The sequence below is a fragment of the Crotalus tigris genome, unplaced genomic scaffold (genome assembly GCF_016545835.1).
Source record: "Crotalus tigris isolate CLP2741 ecotype Arizona unplaced genomic scaffold, ASM1654583v1 scf7180000020324.788712, whole genome shotgun sequence".
In the NCBI taxonomy this organism is placed as follows: domain Eukaryota; kingdom Metazoa; phylum Chordata; class Lepidosauria; order Squamata; family Viperidae; genus Crotalus; species Crotalus tigris.
In genome coordinates, this window is record NW_024097964.1 from 480,685 (window position 1) to 507,535 (window position 26,851).

At 36.3% G+C, this 26,851-nt stretch overlaps 1 protein-coding gene across 9 annotated transcripts in view; it reads right to left on the reverse strand.

The window, feature by feature from the left end:
* AKT3 (AKT serine/threonine kinase 3) overlaps positions 1 to 26,851 on the reverse strand; it is a 174,499-nt gene that overhangs the window by 71,105 nt on the left and 76,543 nt on the right. For 7 of the 9 annotated variants that reach the window (XR_005559545.1, XR_005559546.1, XR_005559544.1 and 4 more), the window contains one exon: positions 12,824 to 12,949. The exons of 1 other annotated variant lie outside the window; for it this stretch is intronic. Coding sequence is in view for 4 of the 8 variants with exons in the window: in XM_039366469.1 (XP_039222403.1) it covers positions 12,824 to 12,949 (126 nt within the window). In the remaining 4 variants the exon portion in view is untranslated. Of the gene's footprint in view, positions 1 to 3,674; positions 3,742 to 12,823; positions 12,950 to 26,851 lie in introns of those variants that run through there. One more of the 9 variants, XM_039366471.1, reaches the window with a different exon arrangement.

Below are 26,851 nucleotides of genomic sequence, written 5' to 3' on the forward strand. Positions count from 1 at the left end.
AATTTCTAAAGCTGCCAGCTCAACCAAATGACTCTGGGAAGTTTACAATTCTTAAATTATAAAACAATTAAAAAGCATTTAAACAATAAAAAATCCACAAAATACATAAGTATAAATAGCAGCTATGATGATTAATTGACCAATAGTAAAGTCAAGTAACAGCTCCCTTAATACATTCCAAGACCAAGACCTAGGTACCTAGCCAAGTTTTTAAAGCTTTGTGAAAGGCCAACAGAGTTGGGGCCTTTTTATTTGTGTGGGGACACTTGTCTGCACTATGTACACAAACTTTGTACACAGACTTTTACAGCAGTGTGAAATAGTCATGAGTCCCTTCGCACCCACAAGAGATCTAAGTCCAGCCCACCTTGAATTCCTTTCCTGTTGCTTCATTTTTTAGTATGACTATTTGCTTCCCATTCATTTTCTAAATTAAAAACTAAAAAGAATATAAATTTAGCTAGGGCAAGAGCTTGACAGATACTAAGGAATGTGTTTGCAGGAAAATTATGCCCCTGGCCATTATTATGGTAGGTGGACCAAAAATAAGCACCTGCAGGAACTACCTAGGTCCTAGGACTTCTATCTCTCCATATATTGTTTTTGTCAAAGTATTTAATTAAAAAAAAATACTATTTTTAAATTTAAAATTGTTTTAAGAAAAGGTATATTATCTGAAACATAAACAGCCAATTAAAATTAACATTCCAATTTTTAATAATTAATTCAGGAGTCAAAAAAGCAGGTTCATTTGAAGTATTTTTTTGGCCTTCCAATTGTTTTTTAACTGTAACCAAAATTATTACAAACTACAAGTATCCCCAAGCATCCATCAGCACAGGAAGACGTATCTGTGGGTACAATACCCCATTATTCCCATACTGCTTCTCCCCCTACCCTTTCCATACAACCTTGACCATCCACTTTCTCTCTATTTCTATTTTTTCCACTCTTTCACACAAGCACATTCACAATTAGCCAAATGCAGAGATATATCTACACTGGAACGCCACAGAACTTCGGATTTGATTCCAAAGTTGTTCAAAGTAAGTGTCGGTGTAAATATAGTACCTGTCTGCAACTAATAAACAAAATCTGCATCTTTATTCAGTATTCTATAGCACACACAGAAGGCAAGTGTGCAACTTCAGGAAAAAATGTAACTGCTTTAATGAGTTGAAAACAGATGCTACATTCACAAACCCCACCTGATCTAAATCACCTTTTCAGAATAAAATCTAATGTTCTGCTCAATTCCAACAAATATAACTTTAAAGCAGTGAAAAGTTTATCTTCTATTTTTATTCCCAGGATGTATTCCTATCACAAAATTCCCATCTCACATGAACTATACTTTGCCCTTGTAGCCTAAATCTCTAGTTGCTATTGAAGAGTAAATTGAAACTCTGAAAAAGTGTCTTAGCCAATAGTAATGAGATTTATAAACTTATGCTACTTTGGTATTACAAATGATGCCATTAATTTATGAGCCTGAATTTCCCTCATCTCTATAATTAATTTACTTTGAATTACAAATAGTCCTTAACTTACAACCATTCATTTAGTGACTTTTTGAAGTTACAACGGCACTGAAAAAATTATGACCATTTTTCACACTTACAAGCATCGCAGCTTCCCTGTGGTCACATGGTCAAAATTCAGACACTTTGCAACTGGCATGCATTATCTGGAAATTAACATAAAGTGCAGTAGTGCTTTGGATCCTCTTAAGACAATAAAAGGCCAATGCACAAAATATTCATTTGTGTACTTTCTTCCCTCTATTTGCTTCTAGACATTACCTATTTCAATATATTTTTAGTTCACACCTTTTGTACACTGAATTCACAAGAATAGTAATATGTGGAGAAATCTGAAATATAGCTAACACTGTCTTTTGATTGATTAATTTTACCTTCTTGAAGGAAAGATATTGATCACACTGATATTGAATTATATACTTTGGACAGGGTCCTATTTATATATAGGCCCAGCACAACTGCACCACCCTTTAAAAACTCTTTGAAGGGCCTGAGGTTTTACAGCAACTCAGTTTTCACAAGGCTGCTCAATGAAGTGCATCACAAAAACATAACTCAAACTACTTTACAGTGATGAAATAAAAGCACAGACCAAAAATGGGTATGAGAGCATTATGAAAACTATTCAAATAGTACAGCAATCATTAAGGGGTGATTGATTCAGTTTTGTTAATTAATTAAACATTCAAATAATTTCATACATTCATGTAACACAAAATTATGATGAAGATGAGATCCTCTAGGACAGAAGTCCCCAACCTTTTGGGCACCAGGGACCCGTTCTGTGGAGAGAGGTTCTTCTGCAGACCAGAGGGGGCGTGGTTTTGTGTGCTGTCTGCATCCTGTGGATGGGGATTTGCTTGCTTGCACGGCCCAGTTTCTGGCATGCCGCGGCCCAGTGCCGGTCCATGGACCGGGAGCTGGGGACCTCTGCTCTAGGACAGAGGTCTCCAACCTTTCCAGGCTCATGGACCAGAGGGAAGGAAAGCAGCTTCAAAATTGGTGTGCACGCATGCGCATACACACTTGCACAGCACTAGCGGCCCCATTTGCGCATGTGGCCTGGCCTGGCACCATGCACATGCGCGAACGGCCACGCCCCCCCCGTAGTGGCTAGCGACCCAATTTGCACATGCAGAAACAGGCCGTGCAACCCATCCAGATTGCAGCCCCTTTTGCGTATGCGCAAACAGGCTGCGGACACTCGCCCTGCGCTAGCGTCCCCGTTTATGCCTACATGCATGCACATAAGCTTTCTAAATTTACACCTAGATATAAAACAATAACCTATTGGCAACAGGTGATATAAGGCATATTTTTGTTTCATTCAAAGCAATATTAACAAATCTGATAAATTACAAAATAGTAGGTCCATATGTCTGTATGTTTTCGTCCTGATTATTTCAGAGAAATTACACACAAATCTGACTTGAGTAAACTATACTACTTCCTGATTATGAATACTTAAAGTTGTTTATGATAACATATTTATATAACACAAGCCATTTTTTCTGCTGCATCTCTGAAGTGTCTACACACATAAACAAAAGTTTGACTGCTGGATGATGCCAGAAATAAAAATATTTGAGATAAATTGCTCTTAACACCCATTCTGTCTTGCTACTTATTGATTGAAATCTAGAATGCATGCAGTGATATAGTCATCCATCTTCAAGTGACTTAGCCAGAGGGAAATACATATATAGCATCAGGTTGCTAAAAGTATCAGAAAAGTAAACATTGTCAAAAAAATGCAAAAACAATTAAAGAGGCTCATTGAGATACCACAGTAGCTCCATATTTTATTACTGGATCCCTTGTACAATAAGCTTTTATCCCTATAATCTATAATAGTACTATAATTAATTATGTATTTAAATAATTTCAGATTTTTGCCTTTGCTATTCTAGTGTGTTTTAAAGAATACTGTAGCCAAAGTGGCATTTACAGAAAAATGATGACAGAAAATGAACAAGAATGACTTTTGTAATGCATAAGTTAGATTTGTTTAAAAAGCAGGGAAAATAGAAATTGGAAAGAGGCCTTTAACAGGAAAATTGCTCCATTATACTTAAATTTTCTCCCTCAAATTCCAAAACTCAAAAAAAAATCACTCATCCTTTCTATTCTTACCCACAATGTCTTCTGAAGTCATCCTGCAGACCACGGAGTTAAGTTGCAGCTTAAAAGTTGTTCACTCCTGAAATAAATGCTTCATTTTGAATTAGGATAATACTGATAAAATTAATAAAATAATCCTAGAAGAACTTTAGTACTGTTTAATAGAAAATGATAACTTCACTGGATTATTTTAAAAGATTTTTTAATCAATCAATTTTTATTACAGTCACAAAGCAAAAAGGGTTTTAAATATAATACTATAAAAATAAAATAAAAATATACTAAATTTAACAGAGTAGACAGCAAGGGTTTTACCAGTTGATAACTTAGCAGTATGTTTTAATCTAGCAGGTGAGGAAAATGGACATTTCTCCTTTATTCCTGAGTAACAAATAAAAGTTATAAAACATGAAATCTGTTAGTGTGTATCAAATAAAATTAAGTGCTCATTAACCATCTAATAAGTGGAATTGTTTCAAAGGTAAGATTGATGGAGGAAAGAATTGGAAAGTTTAACAGTTGAGTTCATATTGAAATCATATTTTATTTTAGGAAGAGAAAAAACGTCTACATGCAAACCTACACTGTTCTTCTAGAATTCCAGGATAGTAGTACAGGTAGTCCTCACCTTCAACCATTCATTTAGTGACCGTTTAAAGTTACAACAGCACTGAAAAAAATGACTTATGCCTGTTTTTCACACTTACGACCACTGTAGCATCCTCATGGTCATGGGATCAAGATTCAACTGACATGTATTAATGTCAGTTATATTAATTGCACTGTCCCAGGGCATATGATCATCATTTGTAATTTTCCCAGCTAGCTTCCAACAAGCAAAGTCAATGGTGGAAGCCAGATTCAGTTAACAGCTGCATGATTCACTTAACTATTACAGTAATTTGCTTAACAACTGCAGGAAAAAAGATTGTAAAATGAGGCACAATTCATTTAACAACTGCCTCTCTTAACAAAAGAAATTTTGGGCTCAATTCTAGTCATAAGTCAAGGACTTCCTGTAAAGTAGTCTCTGCAGACAGCACGAATTTCCAGCATAGGAAGAAGAAAATGGCTCTAGAAATTCTACTTTATAAGCAACCAAACAAATATCAGTCATTGATAGATTTGAAGCCTTCTTCCGGTGAAGATAGCCAACTGAATACATGCCCAGAGAGGGATCTCTGAAGGGTTTTTCCCTGGGCTGTAGCTCTTCAACTACTAACGGAAGGAACTGGCATCCCTCCAGTTTATATGACTGTCCTGGGTTAGAGAGAGTCTTAGAATTACCCCTCAAGAACCTCTGATACAGCTGAGGTCTGCAAGTAACTTCAGGAGCTGCACTTTGAAGCAACTGCATGCTGAAAGCTAGAAGGAGGGGCTGCAATCTGTTGAAGAAGGAGCCACTTTGAAATTTACTTTTCAAAGGGACAGTAATTTCTTAATCACCTTTAAAAACTATTAATCAAGTTTAAAAAGGCTTTTTTTAATCACGGCCTAATACTCCTTTTTGAAGACCTGCACAATTTTGAAGATTCCTTCAGTATTAAACAATAAGGAAGAAGGCTGCTACGGCAAGCCAAAATAAGGAAATGTGGAGGGGGAAAAAATCAGACACAAAAACAGAAAGTTGTGGTTTTAATTTATTATTTGTAGTATGTTGTAGCTTGGTCTGCTTTGCTGTGCGTGGCTAACACCTTCTGATTTTTATGACTCTTTGACCAAAGAGAGAGTCAAGATGGAGGAGCAAATTATTAGAGAAGTATTTGAAAAATCAGTTTATAGATCAGTTGTGTTTCAAGGATGATAAAAAAAAACTTCTCAAATTACTTTAGAGATGCAAATATGTGTAGAAAGTCACCAAACTACCAAGGCATCTTCACAAGCAACTGAAAATGCAGAGAGGAGTCAACTACAATTTCGGAATATAAACCTGACATCAACTCTTATTATGATGGTTTAAATATAAATTTCTCAATACTGAAAGAAGAGCTTCAAGAAAATCTGCAACTTTTAAAAGTATATGTTTGGGACTTTTTTTTAAAGGACATTAACAAGGTTGAGAAATCCTTGAGAAAAAAGGAAATTTATAAACTATTTGATAAACTTTCCAAAGAAGAAAAAGATTTTACTCTATGAAGACAAGCTGGAACGAGTGACTTAAACTTAACAAATTAACTGGAACTAGGATGGACTTTTACCTGGTTGATATTTGTAATTGAAAGTCTTAATTTAAAATTTAAAAATGTAACTTTTTTACCTATATAATGCCTAAATAATTCCTAAAGTATGCAAAATGTTATTGAAAATGTATTTGAGAGTATCTGTGTTAAGTTAAAGAAAATGATGTATTAAAAAACAGAGTTTTAAAAAGCATGTATTTTTTAAAAAAATATTTTGTGAGGATAGTTTGCAGGAAGGGACTTAAATTTAACACTGAATTTTAAGTATGTATGTTAAGAAGTTAAAAGAAAAAGATGAATTAGAAAGTTTTGATTTCAGAACTGTGATTAAAGAAAAGTTTAGCATTTTTAAAAAAGGATTTAAAAAAGTATTTTTCCCTGTAAAGTCAAAGAATCTGAAAGAATACCGTGAACCTTGTAAATACAAATGGTGATAGTTTATAAAGATTATTAGGTGTAAACAGAAATACATATTATTATCACAGCAAGGAAGATGAAGCAGAAATGGTTAAATTGATTATTTTATTCAAAGGAGAATTTTCATTTGGATATCATTTCTAGATTTTGTGCTTGTGATGAAAAAAAATGAAACTTTGACTTTAGTTTTGTTGATTAGATAGACTTGTTGTTATAGAAATGGCTAGTTATATACAAATGTGCAAAAGCAAAATGTTGAGGCTGGAGTGTTTCTATCTTGTACTATGCTAAAAAGAGTTGGCAGTCAATGCCTTTTTTTCCCCCTTGTATCTTACATTTTCTTTCCCCCTTTTTTTTCCTTCCCCTAATTTCCCTTTTCTATTTCTCTTTGTATTTTATAAATAAAAGCCATATATACAGATATCGATTTGAAGGGTTCAGCATTCAACTACCAAGTCACCGCCAAGACTAAGGATAATGGATGGCTAAAGAGACTCTCTTGCAAGTTTGCAAATAGCTAATCGAACAAAGGCTAGATGCATATCAGACACACATTATCAATGTCTAACCCTCCTGTTACTCTAAATATCCAGACTGACTCTGAAGTACAACTGTAGCTCATAATAGATTGCGGCATCAAGGACAACGTTTTTGAAACTTCCACCATATTCAAACATGTTCTACCTAATTAGTCTGTTAGATCGCATTAGAGTTAATAATGAGAGCCTACTATTGTGTCAGCCTTTGAAGTAGACTAGGTGAGGAAATAAGACTTGAAAATACCAGAAATATATTTTATTGATATAAGCTACCATAAAAATCTTGAAAACCTGACAAGTGTATTTCTTTTGTATATTTTATACCCCTTTATAATCAAAAAGTCAAGGTGGGACAATTCTGAGTTTCTTCCTTATCCTTGGTTATGTTCATGTTTTCCTAATGTTTGGGTTTGTTTTTTTTCAGGCTATCTGCATATTTCTCTAACACGCTGCACCTGTAGAACTCATCATTAGCAATTATCAAGCCTCCTACCTTCACACAGACACCTCTTTATATTTCCTAACATAATGGGAATAGACTGGCTTTAGACTCATAATCCATATATTCATTAATGTTAGGATAACATCACCCTTGAAATTTATTTCTGGCATAATTTAACATTTTAAAAGTAAAAGTTTTACAGCAGGTTCATACCATATGTGACATTCTACAAAATATACCTAAGCAGCATTTTTCAGAAATATAATGAACTTGTTTCTAGTAGGCTTGGAATGTTGACTACCAGAGTCCAGCCTGTGGTCCTTCTGATATCACTAAGTTATAGTACTCGGTATCCCCCAATCATAACCAAATTGTGTGCAGATGCTGGGACTTGCATTTCAGCAATCTATGGAGGGTGACAGATTATGGATTAAAAATGATTTGCCCAATTTTAAACCCATGAAACTGTAATTTATATTAACAGATTGAACCATTTTCATCATTTTAGAGAGAACAACACTAAAAATTCCAAAGTTCCTGATTGAAAGATTACATGTAGTCCTCAGAGTTACAACAGGACTGAAAAAACTGACTTATGAACATTTTTCATACTTATGACCATTGCAGCTTCCCCGTGGTCATATGATCAAAATTAAAATGCTGGGCAACTGGCAAGTTTATGACAAGTGCAGTGTCCCAGGTCACGTGATCATTTTTTGTGACCCTCTGACGAGCAAAATCAATCAGCAAGCTAGATTCACTTAACAACTGCAGTGAGTCACATAATAACTATGGCAAGAAATGTGATAAAATGGGCCAAATTAACAATTGTTAACACTTAACACCTAACAATTGTCTTGCTTAGCAATAGAAATTTTGGGCTCAATTGTGGTCATACGTTCAGCACTACCTGTATGATGTATTGTCTCTTTTAAATCCTACACATCTAAAAGTTGTTTTTTGCACATAGTAGCTTCTTAGGATATCACTGGCTAACGAAATATCGCAACAATAAAAAGGGAAGAAAAAATCCTTAGATGTATACACAAAAGATAAATAAGAACAACATTAAAATACTTTAAAATGAGATAAGCAAAAGGCTTGAGCCCAAGGAAATATCTGATGGTAGTTAAGATATCACAATAAAGAAAGCAAATTAAAAATATAAGGACCAGCATCAATTGCATTAGAAACAAAACAAAACAAAACAAAACAAAAAATTATTAGCAAAAAGGACATCAATGGTGTACCAGAAATGTAAGAATATTGTAAAAAAGTAAATGAATCCTATGCACCCATCCTACCTGGGGAAGGTATGACAGTTACCTATGTCTACATTTTCATTTTCAGAGGGTGAGAATAAAGAATTCAAGGCAATAGAAATAACAGGAAATGAAGTCTCAAATCTTACTGACAAAGAAAACAGGTCAAGACCATATCCATCAAGAATTCTTTAAAAGCTCACTTATGAAAATGTTATCTTTTTAATAGAATATAAAACATAAATCAGCTTGTACATTCGAGGAGTGAGAAGTGATCAGTATAATAAGACAGTTAACACTGATTCCAAATCATTTAGTGGAAATCATGTTAAAGATAGAACAATGTATACCATAAGGCCAAATGTAATGAAAGGATTAACATGGTCCTATTCATGGAAAATGAGTTTTGAGTCCAAAGGAGTGGCTGAGGGCTGGATCTCTTGCTCCCTATCAAAACTGATTGGGAGAAAGAAGCTGAACAAGTGCAATACTGTGCCGCCCAACCTCATCCCCCATAGCCAGCCCAAAAGGATACTATGGCTGATGAGAGATTAAGGAGAGCAAGGATGAATGCGCTACCCCCATCCTGCTTTTGCCATACATACAAATATTGTATGTACAATTATGTAACAGAATTGTGTTTATGAAGTATTTCAAATGCTTTGAACTCATGCTGTTGGAATAAAGCAATACTCTAGTCCAATCTTCTGCACATTCAGTACCTTTAATTAAGTTCCACGGGATTTATATCTAAATGCATAACATTGATGTCTTACTGCCCTATTCCAAGAAATATCATGAAAAAAAATTCCTAATCAAGACCAATTTAATATACCTTGAATTTTCTAAACCTACTAACAGCTAAAAGAATTCCAAAGTTTTTTTAAAAAATGCAGAATGCACATTTGCATTTTCTACAATTTCCAAATGCCAAATATATTGAGATCTTGCAACACAGGAAGAATATTTTATACCAATTAAGGTGGGATTCATAACTGTAAAAAGTATTTAATCTAGTAAAATTAATTGAATCTAAATTCCAAGGATTCTTTCTATCCAGATCAAAATCTATTATACCCAACTTTGATCATGGAAAGATTGTCGGAGTTTATCTTTTTTACCTTCTATTTTCTATCTACCAGAGGATTTATATATTTCTCTTATGGATTATGGATAGCGTGGGTTGCAACTGAAAAATTGCTTCTTTGTTTCACCACTGAAACAAACCTTGGGAGAATTTTCGTACAACTTGCTGTGCATCTAATAGGGGTGTATTTGCAGGTAATCTTCGATTAACAACTGGCCACTTAGCAATTAGTCAAAGTTACAGCAACCCCCCCCCAAGTTATTTACAACCTGGTCCTGAAGCCACTGCAGTGCTCCCACGATCATTCGCCCTTACAACCAATCAAAGAGACACTGCAGCACCCCTTTACCTATCTCCCCCCATCCCTCCATCATATCCCTACAGGCTTTGGGCATGCTTCCCACTTCATCAGGCCCTACACTCTCCTCTTCACTTATGCTTCAAAGATCTCCAAATCTTCAGACCTTGAGCTAGGGAAGTAAAATGGATTGCTTTGTTGCATGGCTGCCCAGCACAATTCTGGAACAACCGCCATTTTCTGAGCAGCTGCACTGAACTGTGGTTGCTTAAAAATTGGCCACTTCCAGAATCGCATCATGTGGTTGGGTGATAAAGCAATCTGTTTTGCTTCCCTAATTCAATCTGAGCAACACTGCAGAAAGCTACAGAGCTCTAGAGATATTCAAAGTTTAGGACCTAATGGAGGAGGGAAGAGATGGGAAAGACCTGCAGAGACTCTGGGGGTGGAGCAGAACCATGGCTGTAGGCACCCCAAGGGGTGTCTCAAGAGGTGGGCGGAGCCTTGGAAGTTCAGGGCAGGTGAGCCTGGACCAATGCTAGACATCTCAGGGTTTCTCCCACCCCTGAGGCACCCCAAACTCCACATAACAACTTGCAAGGTTGTTTAATGACTGCATCAGAGAGAACAGGGGGTGAGGGTTATTAATCAAGACTGTCTCACTTAATGGCCTCACCATTTGCAACTGTAATGAGCAGGCTCCATTATGATTATAAGTTGAGGACAACTTGTAACTAAAATAATGTACCAATAGGGTGTTATTACGCTAAGCCACAAATCATTTCCGCTATTTGGAAGAATCTTGTGCCATCTAAATGATGATGATGATGATGATGATGATGATGATGATGATGATGATAATAATAATAATGTTGGAAGGGACCTTGGAGGTTATCTAGTCCAACCCCCTGCTCAGGCAGGAAACCCTATACCATTTCGGACAAATGGCTGACCAGTTTCTTCTTAAAACTTCCAGTGTTGGAGCATTCACCGCTTCTGGAGGCAGGTTGTTCCACTGGTTAATTGTTCTAATTGTCAGGAAATTTCTCCTTAGTTCTAGGTTGCTTCTCTCTTTGGTTAGTTTCCACCCGTTGCTTCTTGTCCTGCCTTCAGGCGCTTTGGAAAATAGCTTGACTCCCTCTTCTTTGTGGCAGTCCCTGAGATACTGGAACACTGCTGTCATGTCCCCCCTCATCCTTCTCTTCATTAAACTAGACATACCCAATTCCAGCAACCATTCCTTATATGTTTTAACCTCCAGTCCCCTAATCATCTTTGTTGCTCTTCTCTGTACTCTTTCTAGAGCAGCGGTTCTCAACCTGTGGGTCGCAACCCCATTTGGGGTCGAATGACCATTTCACGGGGGTCACCAAACAAGGCTGTCCGCCATTTTTTCCCCTTTTCTTTAGCTGTGCTACACCCTCTTATTCTATTGGCTTTTGAAAGCCAATAGAATAGACTCTCTTGAATAGAGAGTCTCTTGAATAGAGAGTCTTTCAAAAGCCAATAGGAATTGTCCAGGCTGTCTCTGCCCTGCTGAGACCGCCAAAAGCCCCAGTCTGCAAACGGTGCTGCAAGGAAAGCTTCCCTCCCTGCTGAGCAACTACTAAAAGTAAGTAAAAGAGGGCCAGGGGTGGGAGGTGGGAGGCCGGCGAGTGCAGGGAGGGTTGCTGGCATGCGTGGGGCCCGGCGGGTGCCTTACCTGCCTGGACTGGGCCAGCTTGTGGCCCAGCCAGTGGTCGCCCTGCACCATTGCTGCCGCTTGCCGTGGCCACCCAGGAGCGCCTGGGCCTGCCTGCCGCCGCCCTGAACGGGCAGTGGCCAAGGTAAGGCTAGCGGGGCAGCGGCAGGCGCAGGGAGCGTTGCTGGCGTGCGTGGGGCCCGGCGGGTGCCCTACCTGCCTTGGGCTGGGCCAGCTGGTGGCCCAGCCAGTGGTTGTCCTGCGCCATTGCTGCCCCTTGCCAGCTAGGCCTCGGCCGATGCAGAGGGCAGCACCACGCATGCGCGGCGCTCCCAGGCAGGTAAAGTCCTCGACTTATGACCGGTTGGGTAGTCCTCAACTTATGACCAGTTGGGTTGTCTTTGACTTACGTCCGGTTGGGGGTCACGGCATTAAAAAGGTTGAGAACCACTGTTCTAGAGTCTCAACATCTTTTTTACATCGTAGTGACCAAAACTGGATCCAGTATTCCAAGTGTGGCCTTACCAAGACATTGTAAAGTGGTATTAATACTTCACGTGATCTTGATTCTATCCCTCTGTTACTGCGGCCTAGCACTGTGTTAGCTTTTTTGGCACCTGCAGCACATTGCTGGATCATATTTAAATAATTGTCCACTAGGACTCCGAGATCCCTCTCATAGTTACTACTATTGAGCAAGGTACCCCCTATACTATACCTGTACATTTGTTTTTTCTTGCCTAAATGTAGAACCTTACTTTTTTCACCATTGAATTTCATTTTGTTAGACAGCGCCCAGTGTTCAAGTCTGTCCAGATCCTCCTGTATCCTAAGCCTGTCTTCTGGAGTGTTGGCTATTCCCGCCAACTCACAGAGGAGAAGCTATAGACAGGATGATAATTAAGGTTCAGGCCACACAAATTGAGTCCAATGAATACTTAGAACAAGTTTTTCACACTCAACATGGCTATATAGAGAATTGATTTACATACAGAGTAAGCATTCCAATGGTGCCTCAAATACTGGCTATTTAAGATTTAATGTCGATCCTCGAGCCCAGTGAATTCCTTCCTTCTGCTACTATTCTTTTGCTTTGGTCAGTCCATAATGCACAATGCAGATTCAATGAAATTTCATTCTATTGTGGAATTATGTTCTGGTCTATCTAAAATACGGTTAAGATCTATGCATTTCAAAAAGTTTCTCAATCTACTACCTGTTTGATAATCATTAATTGATTACTAAGGATACTTACTTGCTACTGAAAAGTTGTTAAGAGGATATGGTAGATCCACATCTTGCGGCTTCTCCTTATATCCTATGAAGGAGCCATCTGTCTTCAATAAGAAGTATCTTGGCCTCCAATTTTTTATGTATTCCCCTATATAAAAAAATATTATTAATATAAATACTATCTGAACTTCTGCTTGAAGTAGAATTGTCAACTAACCAGAAAAATGATAGTTTCATTCTCTATTTAACTTCAGTTCAGATAAAACAAATAGACTGAATAGGTGAAGCAATGAAGTTGCTTAAATTTTTGTGCTTTTAAGTAAACATGAGCCCCAAACATGGTTTATAAATATAACTAATTTCATGGAAATTATATTATAATGAAAATGTTTCTGTGTGTGTGCATGTGTGTGTGTGCGTGTGCATGTCCGTGTGTAGTAAGTGTACATTCATAAATTATCAGGTAGGCTGCAAAGCAGCTGTTTTAAGCCATCATGAGATGTTTTATGTCTTCATATCTTAAACCCTGAAAGGCACACTGCCTGCTTCAAAATTCCTATTATTTCCACCTTTCGTTGATATATGTAACTGTTGCAAATTCATTTATAGATTACCATCTTAATACCTAAAAAAACATTAGGCCATTGCATTCTATTGTTATCAATTGTTCTTGCAGTGCTATACATAGAAATACGGTATAGGGTTTATAAGATATTGGCATGTAAGAAAGGGAAAGATTTTACCAATTTATACTTAAGTACAGAAAAATAGGCAACAAACCTTAGGTAATCTTTTGCTAAGTATGATCAGGCCTGACCACAATCCACATTCCAATGTTTTAGTCTAGGCTGAGATTTTTCTTTAAAATCTCCCAATAGTTATAGCAAATTATTTCAAAAATACATTTTATAAGTATTATATTAATAACTTAAATATTAAAAATATTGTGTTATTATAGTAATTTATAATAGTAAATCATTTCCATAAAGCTGCCAAAAAGATTTCATGGCTGAGCTGGTAGCTGAACTAAACCTAAGACAGTTTTGGGGTTTTTTTTGGGGGGGGGGGAATGAACCAAAACTTGTGCAAGTTTTTTCTTTATAACCAGTGCAACAACAAAAGAATATATTGAAACGCTTTCCTTTTTTCCTCCAAATTTTATTTACAAATCACAAAAAACACAAAATTTGCAATCCAGGAGTCTATTCACTGATAGGGTGGTATCACTGGAAGGATCTGGCTGAATGTTGAGTCTGAAACAAGAATACTTATAGAATTTTGAAAAAAATATCCTAGAAACCATTACAATCTGATATTTCCTATGTAGATATATGTACATGTCTGTGTGTTTTATCTCTTTGTTTGAATGCTTCTTCTTTTTCCTCCTCCATCTCTTTTCATGTTTCATCTCCCACTGCTCATTTGCGGAAGATTTTTCTTCCACTCTTATTCAACATGACTTGTTTAAAAAAAAGGAAAAATGGAAATGTTGACATTGCTTTGCCACCTACAGCTTTAGATGACACGTATTCAACACACATTGTTCAAACGTGTATGCTTGATTAAACTCACTTAATCAAGGGTACACAGCAACAATTAGGGCTGTGCAGGGATCTGGAGGCAAAGAGTAAAAATGTGATAATATACACAGACACAAATAACCACACATACACAAGCTAATTTGAATTGAATTTATCAAACAGGATTTTAACATCCCTAAGCTTCTATCCATGTTTCTAATCTAAAAAGTTAATATTCCAACTGAGACTTTCAGTTACAAATTCATATAGGAAGGAACTACAGGTAGTCCTCATTTAGCAACCACAATTGGAACCTGTAAATTGGTCACTAAGAAAATGGTTGCTAAGTGAAGCTGTGATCTTACTTCAGCTTTCCTTTGCTTTATAACCTGTGAAGGATGTAGATGCAAGAACTGGCCATAAAGTTACCTTTTTTATCCCTACTGTAAGTGCAGTTGCTAAATAAGGCAGATGCTAAATGAGGATTGTCTATAAATGAATCTGCACAAAATAACAGCATGTTCTTATAGATTGATAGTATTGAATCATTTATGATTACACAAAATCATTTATTTAAACTTCCAATCCACTGATACTAATGTCAGGAAATAAAGTTATTGATCAATATGCTTTAAGAATCTATATAATTTACATAAAAACACTCCCCCACCACACTTTAAAAAACTTCCTCTAAAGGATATCCTCAGAAGTACATAATACATTCAAACAGAAATGACAAAAGTAAAGAAATATTATGGAATATCAGGAAATATTCATAATACAGAGACATAAATAAACTAAAACAAATTAGAACTGAATCACTCATATCAATTCAGCTATAATTATTCTTTAATTGAAAGATTACAACTGTATTGTAAATATTTACTTTTAATAATCCACTAAAATAATTTATCATACATAAAGTGGAACAATCATAAGAAATATGAAAGTAAATTTTCCCCAAAGACAAATACAGAAGAAGAATACATCATATTAAAATGCAAAATGAATACATCATGATAATGTAATGAAATCATCCTCTGAAACATTAGTAGTTCTGCTTTAGAGGATTATTTTCTTCCTGCTGTGTTAAATATAAAGTAAACATACCCTGTCATTCTTCTTCTTACAGCTAAAGAAGTCTAATTCTGTACATGCGCTGGAGAAAATTTCTTAATTCAAATAAATCCTTCTGGTCAAACAATTTAAAGTTATTATAGAAAAATAATATCAAACAAAATTTATCAGTTAATTTAAGTATAGCAGAGAAAACAGTTGCAACTTATTCCTCTTATAAATACTAATAATTATTACAGAAAATGGATTTAGGTCAGGGGTCCCCAACCCCCGGTCCATGGACCAGTACCGGGCCACATCATGCCAGCAACCGGTCCACACAAACAAGCAAAGCCCCATCCGTGGGATGCAGGCAGCACACAAAACCACACACTCTCTGATCCGTGGAAAAACCTCTCTCCACAGAACCGGTCCCTGGTACCCAAATGTTGGGGACCTCTGATTTAGGTGATATGTAAGTCAGTCAAAATGTGTAATCTAATATATTTATTTCAGTCACTGGCCATAACAAATTCTAAAGAGCCAATAAAAGCAAAACAAACAGCAAACGATCACAACAATAGATAGCATTTTTCTAGCCTTAAAGTTTCTTAACATTTTTGTTCTAATGCACATTTATAGTAGATGTACTTATAGTAAAACTGATGAAGAGGACACTCAAGAATAAACAAGGTGAAGTCTGCCAGTGTACCAGCTCATGGTACAATGAAAATGAAACAATTTTATTATATAGGATTTGCTATCATCCAACAAAAAAAATGACATTGTATTTCTGAGATCTTCACATGTATAGTATCAGCAGTGTTTGCATAAAATTGTTATTTGGACCATATAAAAATTATAGTAGAAAACTATATTATCAAAAAAAATTTCTCTACTTCCAGGCAAATTTCATGCCAGGGTCAATTATGAATTTTTACTTTTTCAGAAACAAAACCATGCAATACTCAACAATTGATCAGTGTCATGGTCATCAAATGTCACACACCACCATTAATTTGGGGAAAGTAGCTGGGGAATTAAACCACTGAGTAAAAGATACTTGTGACTTTACACTACCAATGGTAAATCGCCTGTTTTCTTTGGCATCATTCTTGTTTGCAATAATGGTTTATAATTAATAATGCTTGTAAGACTTCTGCCAAGTCCTAATGTAAAACCAGGAGGTCTGTGATTTCCTATAGAGTCTTAGATCATGAAAGGCAGACAATTGGAGGCTGAATGAAATTCAGCAGGATCCCACAACTTAATTACCATAAGGTCATTACCTTAATGCAATGTTATCTTGTAGTCCAATCCGCATGTAAATTCAGAATTGCAATAAAATTATTGCCCAGTGTCATCTCAGAGCTGACATAAGATACTGTGATCAATGGTTCCAGAAATGCTACCAGAATGGTACAGAAAGATCAAGGAGATCAAGGAGAACCAACAGAACCAAAACTTCACCAGATGGGTCATTGGGACAATTTTTGGAATTAAATCAGTTATGATAGTCATCTCAGGCTAAAAATCAGCATTTTATCCCTATTAATAAATGCCAAAATAACTGTAAATTCCATTGAAGCAGACACAACTTTCTTAAATATTATTCCCTTAGGAGTAACGGCTCACATTCTATAAGTTAGCCCATTTGAAGTACTTTGGTTCAAAAACTGTTGCCCTATTATGGACTGTTTTGCTCAGTTAAAGGTCATCACAATGAATTTTAGTAGTATCCAGATATAATTGTTTAATATTAAATAATTATAGGTGAAACCAGTTTGGTTTAGTGGTTAAGGAACCAGGCTAGAACTAAAGAGACCATAAGTTCTAGTCTTGTCTTAGCAAACTGGGTAACCTTGACTCAGTCACTTTCTATCAGTGCTAGAAAGGAGGCTGTGACAAACCACTTCTGAAAAAAAAATTGCCAAAAAAACTGTAGGGACTTGTCCAAGCTATCTCTGAGAATTGACACAACTGAACAAAATTACAGGTGAGTTTACAAACTATCCTCAATAAGAAAAAAAGTGTCTTTTAACAAAATGTGTGAACTATGTTTATGATATTTCTTCTCAGAAAATATGCATATCATATTCTACATATTAATAGCACTGGCAAGATCTTTAATAGGCCTAATCAAACTGACCAAAATGAACATATAAGCTTCTAAGTTCTCTAGACTATATCATTACTCAATACAATGGCCAGGCTATTTGCGAGACCGCCTACTACCTCATACCTCATGAGGACCCAGATTGTTGGGGGCAATGTAAATATATATATATATATACATTGCTTACTGGTGTACACCGCTTAGAGAGTGCTTGCACTTAAAGCGGTATATAAGTCTCATTAAATAAATAAATAAATAAATAAATAAATAAATAAATAAAATAATAGTTCCCTACGTCCGGTTAGATCCCACAGGCTGGGCCTCCTTTGGGCCCCGTCGGCCAAGCAGTGCCATTTGGCGGGGCTGCGGAGGAGGGCCTTCTCTGTGATGGCGCCCACGCTTTGGAATCAGCTCCCCCCGGAGATTAGGACCGCTCCCACCCTGTTGGTCTTCCATAAGCCACTTAAGACCTGGCTTTTCCGGCAGGCCTGGGGTTTATAAAATCCTTACCCCTGGATGATTGTTTTTATATTGTTGTTTTGTTATGTTTTATGTGTTTTTTTATTGTTAGCCGCCCAGAGTCCTTCGGGAGTGGGGCGGCTTATAAATTTTAAAAATAAAATAAAATAAAATAAATGTATATATGTTTTTCATATCTATTTATTTTTACTTATTTATTTATTCAATTTATGTAGCCACCCAACTCAACCAAATAACTCTGGGAAGCTTATTCTAAAAAAATAAAGTAATTAAAACAGTTAAAAACATTAAAACAATAAGAATAACCACAAAATAAATAAGTACAAACAGCAGCTGTGATGATTAACAAACAAAGAGTAAAGCCAAGTAAAGGGGCCCTTAACACATTCCAAGCCAACACAGATAGGGACGTTCTAATCTATGAGGGGAGACTATTCCATAAGGCAAAGGCTACAGTAGAAAAAGTTAATCTTCTAGTTCCTATCAGTCAATCCTTTTTGATTGAAGATGGTCCCATAGGTAACCCAGTCCCAAGGGCTTTAAAAGTGACAACCAGCACCTTTATCTTTTGTAGAATTTATCACATTTTAGTAAGTTTTGAAAGTTTCTTCAGTGAACAGGAGTGCTGATTTACCAAGTATTTAGGAGGCAAGAGTTTAACAGCACAAAAAAAAAAAACAACCAACAACTTAATAGCCAGCCACCAACACTCTAAAAAGACACACGCATCCAGGCACCATATAAACAACACACACAGAATAGTCCAAAGAACACATTCTACTAGAGAGATATTCCCTGTGGATGGACTCCAGCATGAGTCCAAAAACTTGGAAGACCAAATCTCTGGTCCCAGTGATTGACTCAGATTGGATGCTGTTTTATTTGAAGTGATTAATGTTTCACTGAGGCATAATGGGTGTCATCCATCTTGAAGAAAGACTGCCTTCTGAAGAGGTTTTCTAGAAAACTGTTGGCCAATCTCTCGTCTTCTGTCTTCAACTAAGGTTTACAGAAGATCCTAGATGAAACAGATTTTCCTGATTTTTTTTGAAGTTAGGATTCAAAACTAGGCATGGGACTTGAGCGGGTCCAGTTCAAAGTGCTGGTTATCACCTCTAAAGTCCTGGTATATGAGTACTTTCATAACCATCTATCCTCAGCCAATCTCATGCAATTTTTAAGAGAAAAAGTGCTGAGACCTCCTGCTGCACAGAAAGTAAGCAGAGTGGAAGTTCAATGCCTGTAGGAAGCCAAGAAAATTTCTTTGGGGGAAATACTCAGAAACTGTTACAAAATCAAAAAGTTCAGAAGCATGCCTTATGCCAGTGGTGGCGAACCTATGGCACGTGTGCCAGAGGCGGCACTCAAACACCTCTCTGTGGGCATGCATGCATTGCCCCAGCCCTACCTCCCCCTATGTCCCCCTTACCAGCAACCCCCCCCGAGGGGAATCACCCCCAGGCATGGCCCGCATGGAGCAGCACAGCCAAGGACATGGCAGCCGGGCAGCATGTCATAATGTGAACAAAATATAATTTTTAATTGTTAGCATACATCTAACTAACCCAGACCATGTTTACTAATTAAATTAAAAGGAGGCTTAAAGAAGCAAAACAAACCACTGCTATACTATCTTTTGAAATACTTTAGGATAAAGCTTAAATATGTATGCATTTAGTGAATTCTTAAATCTACAGCCAATTTACATGAATCAATTTAAGTGACCAAAAATAATATAGATGTTATTTTGTTATCATATCTTTAATCATGACATTTTAATAGAATAAACAGCTATAACATAATTTTAAACTGCTATGGAATATATGCTGCATCATTTTAGAAAGGCAGCAAATAAGAATACAGAAAGAACACTTTGAAATTATATAAAATAAAATTCAAATGTTTAAGAAATAAATAATAAACACAAAAGTTATGAGTCTGGTGCATAATCTCATTTATTTCTCATTTATTTCCCTCAAGTATTGAAGAAGGCAACTTCCAATTACATATTTCTGCTTCTTGCCCAAGAAAACTGTTAAAAATGAGTATGCATCTTTGAGAAGTTCCCAATATTAAAGAAAGAAAATGCATGAATAACTAGCAAATGACCAAAAAAAATCCATATTTTTCTCTTAAGTATCCAAGTTAAGAAACTGAAACGGTCTGTTTGGATGACGCAACCTGCCCTGTCTGCCATTACTCTGGGGTAAATGCTTCTCCTGATGAGCAAGCGGAAAATGATGGCTGAAAACTCTGGTCTATGGAAATTAGATTGAATCAATCAGTCAGTGCCATTGCAAGAACTATTAGGGGAGGCTTATCCATGCGTCAGAATGCAAGTAAGTAAGAATAGGGTGTATGTCATGATATCACCACACACATCATCAGTTTTACATAATCTGTTTGCTAAAAATGCTTCTGATATTTCTTCTGTTGAAAACCTACCCCCCCCCCATGGCTACCTTAGCTGAGGACAAGTAAGTAAAAAAGAATATCTTACAATAGCTGCATCTCCTGGGGCAGTTCTAAGATTTTTCCTCTTTGTCAGATGCTGTGTCAATCAATTAACATTCTTTTCTTTATTTGTACAACATTCCTGGCTAAGAGATTACTTTCACTCCAAATAATCTTAGCACCTTTGGGATTACACTAGTCCTTTAATCCTGCAACTCACTAAATCGGTGGTTCTCAACCTTTCTAATGCCACGACCCCATAATACAGTTCCCCATGTTGTGGTGACCCCCAACCACTTATACATCACCGGGTGCCAGGGGCGTGGCCAAAGAAAAGGGGGAAAAATGGCGGACAGCCTTGTTTGGCGACCCCTGTGAAATGGTCATTCGACCCCAAATGGGGTCCCGATCCACAGGTTGAGAACCACTGCACTAAATTAACATTATTTTAAATATGGCATGGAAACAGAGCTAAATGTTTTAGTGCAATCTTTTTTATATTTTAATCCAAAATGGCAAATTCATTCTCACCTTGCCATGTGTAGATATTTAATATACATACAAACATATACTACTAATACCATGCTTTTCTAAATAAAGTGCATTCAAGGTGCTGGTATCTTATGACTCTAATTGGAATCCGAATTCCTGTCATTATATAGAGCAGTCATTAAGCAACCGATCACATGGTGCTATTCATCACAAAGTAAAGTATCACATGACAGTGCCATTCATATGAGGCAAAACATCACGTGATGGTGCCATTCAACACAAAGCAAAATATCACACGATGGTGCCATGATATTCCAGCAGTTCAGATTGCAATTATTAGGCCAGGACCGCACACTCATTAGGTGAGGATTTCATGTTTCTTCTAACTTGCACAAACTGCTTTTACTTCAATTCTCTCCCTGCTTCCTTCCACCAATTATTGCTCCTCTCACCAAAAGATAGGGCTCCTCCACCTGACCTGCTGCCCTGTTCCTCTGCCACTCTGTCCCACTGCCTTCTCTCGCTCCAGCTGGATCCAGCAAGTTCCCTTCAGCAGACAAAGCTCTGCCACCTTACCACACATGTTGCAGATGCACTCTCGCCCAGGGTCTGGATCCTGGGCTAGCAGCAGGAGAAAGAAGACAGTGAAAGTCAGTTGGTGGCAACAGCAGCTGGAGGCAGAGTATAGGGTGACCAAAAGGGCAGACATGGGAGCAGAGACAGGCAGGTGGGGGAAGATGAAGCAGAGTTAGTTTCTGCAGAAAAGGAGAATGTGACCATAGGACCCTGAAACAGGTGGGTAACCAAACAACCAAATTTTGATCATGTAATAGCAGGGATGCTACAATAGCCAGGAGTTTGAGGACTAGTCATAACTACCATTTGCTCAGTACTAGGTTGCCTAAGGAGGGATGAACCGGCTCAGGTCAGAGACGGACCAGGTCAAAACTCCCGTGCCAATCAGTAGTACTGTTGTAACTTTGAATGGTCACTGAATAAATGATCATAACTCATCTATATAAATAAAAATAACTGTTCATTTGTTCAAAATCTTAAATCTCCAAAAGTTCTTCACCGATTGCTTTGACATTTTGACACAATGTTGTATTTGAATATGTGCATGTTTTTATATACCTATATTATATAGATGTCACACCTGTGACAGGTAAAAACATGTTTTTTTTGAAAAACAGTGCCATCTGTTGGACGTAATCTCTATATCTGCACAAACAATGGAACAACAAAAAATATTGTATACCCACAAGCATTGTGAAATTAAACATATTCCAAACGTGCGCTTTCTCTTTTCTTTCTTGAGCCACAGCAACGCATGGCTGGGTACAGCTAGTCACAAATAAAACCCATAAAAGCCACGCAGAGTCACTTTTTAGGGAAGATGGGAGTCATAAAAATTATAATCAATGAAAGAAAACAAATCAATTGTTCATCAATTTTAATCAAAAATAAATTACAATAACAAGTAAAGTAACAAAAACACTGTCTTCAGACAAAAGTATTAATAATTGAAGTTAGGCATGCCTCTTACTAAAAAGTGTTGCATAATCAATCTCTCTCTCTCTCTCTCTCTCTCTCTCTCTCTCTCTCTCTCTCTCTCTCTCTCTCTCTCTCTCTCTCTCTCACACACACACACACACACACACACACACACACACACACACACACCTTCCATAAAGGGCCAGAACATTCAGTTAGGTTTATATTCTAGCAAAAACAAACAAACAAAAAACAGTGAAAGAACTTGAAGTAAGGGCAAGGGAAATCTGAAAAAAACTTCTAAGTGTGTAAAAGAATTGAATGCTGATCACACAATCATCAAGGAAATCAGAATTCAGGATATATTAAGGAAAGTAAGAATACAAGGCATCTAGATTTGCTGGCTTGTTTTTTAAGATTTCAAGCCATTAAAACATGTATTAACAAATTCATTTAAAATAATACCACAAAAACCCAAATATATAAACAACAAATCAGCAACAAATAAAAAATATAAAGTGATTGTCATTTTCCTTTTTTTCCCAAGTTCACTACACTAATATTTTAATCACTAATATTTTAAAAATAAAAGCTGAATTGTTTTAGCAAGCCTCATTTAGGAAGGATCTTCAGGAAAGATGCACTGAAAATTACCTCTTACTTCCATCAGTCATTAAAGAAATTTGAAAAACAAAACAAATCAGGGAACAGAGAGCCCTGACATTATGATAAAAATCATGTGGAAAGAGACATTTGGCAAAATAACTAGTATAAAGTGCAATGGCACTTCAAAATGTGCTGAGAATCATTACAGTTATTTTAATTCAGCTTTTCTACACTTCCATGAATGGTCAATTTATGAAATCTATGATTTGGATATAAAAATGATTCAAACAGTTTGCATATTAACTAAGCAAACAATTTCACCATTCCACATATTCCATATATCTACTGCCTTTATATAAAACTGCACGATTGTTAATTTTCATGCATATTCAGCAGTCAGGACACATTAATGTTAATAAATTATAAGTTAATTTAGCTGCTACATGCATGCACTTCTACTTGGAATTTATTATATAACTATCACCTTAAGATGTCAAAAACTGCTATTGATTCATATCATTCTTATAACTGAAAGCAACGCGAAGTGTCTTTATTTTTTTCTCCCATCTTATACTGTTGCCATTGTTGCCATTAATTTCATTCTCAACTGAGTCTCTTCCAACTTCAAACCTCCACATAGCAAAACATATGCAATTTTGTATCAATCGCCTGTTAACCATATTATTATTTCCTTTCAGTCTAGTAGTTTCATCCCATCATTCATGTATAATTCCCCAGTATCCTTTTTTGTAGTTCCCTAACATCACAATATTGTGCTGCAGCATATTATAACAATCAAGTTCAAGTGTTAATCACTGCTAATCAAGTGTAGAAATTATAGTCACAAAGGGGATGGGACTTAGTTATTATTTACTCATTATAATATGATATATTTATATACTGAAATGTGCTTCAAGTATCACTTCTAATGCATCATCCCATAATTCCTTACAAGCAAAGTGGATCTTTAGAAATATTTCAATTGGAAGTTTCCCTTAAAAGTTTTCTAATTACCTAAACCAGGGCTTTTCAACCTTTTCACCCATTGTACCACTTTTAGGATATGGCAATATCCAAGTACCACTAGTCGCCTAGCAAGGTGTCAAAAACTTGATGACCCCCCCCCCCAAAAGGAAAAAAATGATAAAGTACAGGTAGTCCTCGACTTACAATATTTCACTTAGTGACTGTTTGAAGTTACAATAGCACTGAAAAAAGGCACAGCTGAGCAAGATACCTGCCTGCCCACCCAGTGGTACTCTTCCTCCTGTCCAAGGTTTTCACTGTTGTGAGCATTTTTGTTGAGGATTGGCAGCGAAGGTGGGGTAGGGGGGTGTTTGGTTTTTATTCCCCCTGTCTGCTGCGTGGTTGCAGCAGGTTTTGGTCACTTCACAAGACCCTGGGACACTGTGACCATCATAAATATGAATCAGTTGCCAAGCATCTGAATGTAAATCACAAGACCCTGGAGATGCTGCAACATTCCAGCTGATCAGCGCTTCTTCTGGGCTCAGCAGAAGTGCCAGGATCAGTGCTGCTTTCCCACTGATTGGTGCTTCTTCAGGGCTCAGCAGAAGCACCAGGATCAGCGCCAAGCTCCAGCTGGAGCCTGGCGCTGATCCTGATGCTCCCACTGAGCCCTGACAGCCCCGAAGAAGCGCCAATCAGCTGGAAAGCAGCACTGATCCTGGCGCTTCCGCTGAGCCCTGACAGCTTTGCAGCTCCAGCCATCTCTCACTCAGGCTTGTGTGGTGCTGCCACCGGTTCAGCTCATTCCCCTCCCTCACTACTTTTCTAAGATGGTCGCGTATCACCTGCCAGGTGCCAATGTACCACAGGTGGTACCCGTACCACTGGTTGAAAAGCCCTGACCTAAACAAAAAAAAATGTGCTGTACAGATATTATGTATGTGCCACACAATTTTTTCCAAAGACTGTACAGTAGTAGTAAAATGTAACTGAATTTACATATTAAAATAGAAGAATGGGAAATCAACAAAATGCCTTTACATTCAAGCAACTGCATAGACATTAGAATGGAGTACTTTTCACTAACAGTATCCTACATTCTCCCAATAACATACTTCTATCCTACATTTTTCCTTTATTATTTAGATTTTAAGGATAAAAATTATGTTTTATTGAGTCCAGTTATTGGTTCCAACAGTAGAATAAATGATTTCTGATGATACATTCTTTAAACTTTCTCTCTACAAAACAATGACAAAGTTCAAAGTGGCACTTCAGGAAAAATAAGAATTAATAGAAGCACAAAGTCTTCCCCATTCCCTTCTTTAAAAAGAGACAGAGAAATATATATATCCTGCCAAAATTCATCAATTTGAAGATGTGCACCCTATGTCTCTTGAAATAACCTCTCCAAAGCCACAGGATTTCAATTTGGTGTTTTTATTTCCCTTATGGTAACTATCCGTAGTTCTTTCATGTCTGACTCATAAGATTTTATTTTACAGCATTCTTATGAATTCTTCAAAACTCAGCAACATTCTTAATAAAAGCAAACTTAATTTATTTCAGTTTTCTGCTTGCTACTTTGTTAAAAATGTTTATGTATGATTCAGTACTTTTTAATATCTTCAAAAATTCTTACTGCTCAGTCTAATTCTTTTCTCTTTCAAACAGAAAAATAATACTTTGGAAATATTTTTCAAGCATAATTTTCAAGGACAAACCATAATAATTAATCAGGTCTTCATAATAAAGATGATTTTCAAACTAATGAATCATATATTAAGCAATATCTTCATAATGTCAATTTATTAAAAATGAATCAAAAACTAACTAAAAAGGGCATTAAAATACATTTAAATATATCTAAACAAATATGGCTAAATAAAAATTGCTATTTCATAAAAGCTCTGATAATTTAATCACCTTTTACTGTTATAAGATTTGCTTACAGTTTGAAATCTTCATAATTTCATTGCATCTTAAGTAAAACCAAACTAAAAAAAAATTGTAAAGAAATATACTTCAACCAGTCACTCACTTTTTACATCTGTTCTTAATATTCCACATGAATCTTTTCTAACCTGTAATTTATTTCATACTTGCATTATATTGTTTAATTAATTTTCTTCCTTTTTTACTTATCCAGAAAGCTACCTTATAAATAAAGTACTTACACCTGTAGCAAGGAAATCCATTAAAACTTTACATATTATTTCCTAAGACACTGCACAGACAAAACAACAATACCTTTCTCAGATGAGCTCTTATCAAAGACATTAGATGGAATGAAAAGATACTTAAATTAATATCTTCTTCTTAATATTTTTACTTCTTTTGTTAGCATCTAACATTGGAAGAGAAAGAGTTTCTCAGTATTACTTCCTCTGAAACTGCACATTTAATTTGTACCTATTGAGACTATGGTAAATTCAAAACTGGAAAAAATAGAGAAATAGAAGTGATTTTGTTGCACAAATCACAACTGTTTTTAGGTACACGCAATTTATATTAATTTGTGAGCATCAATTATCTGTCACCACTAATTCACTGGAAAAGTATAAAATCACCTGTAGCCCTAGTATGAACCATCTATTAAATAACTAAACAACTGTACACGAAAATTAACTTTCCATTCTAAGAGTATATTATAAGAAATGAAAATCAACCTGGGTACCAATACTGTATATTATTTAATAAAATATAAATAATTAAGCTGACTAATTATAAAAGAGTAGAAATGAAAAAAGTGAACATTTCTTAAAAGATAAAAAGCATGACCAAAGATTTAATCTAGTTACTATAATAATACAAATCTACAGCATTAGATTGAACAAAAAATACATAAGTAATATTATGATTA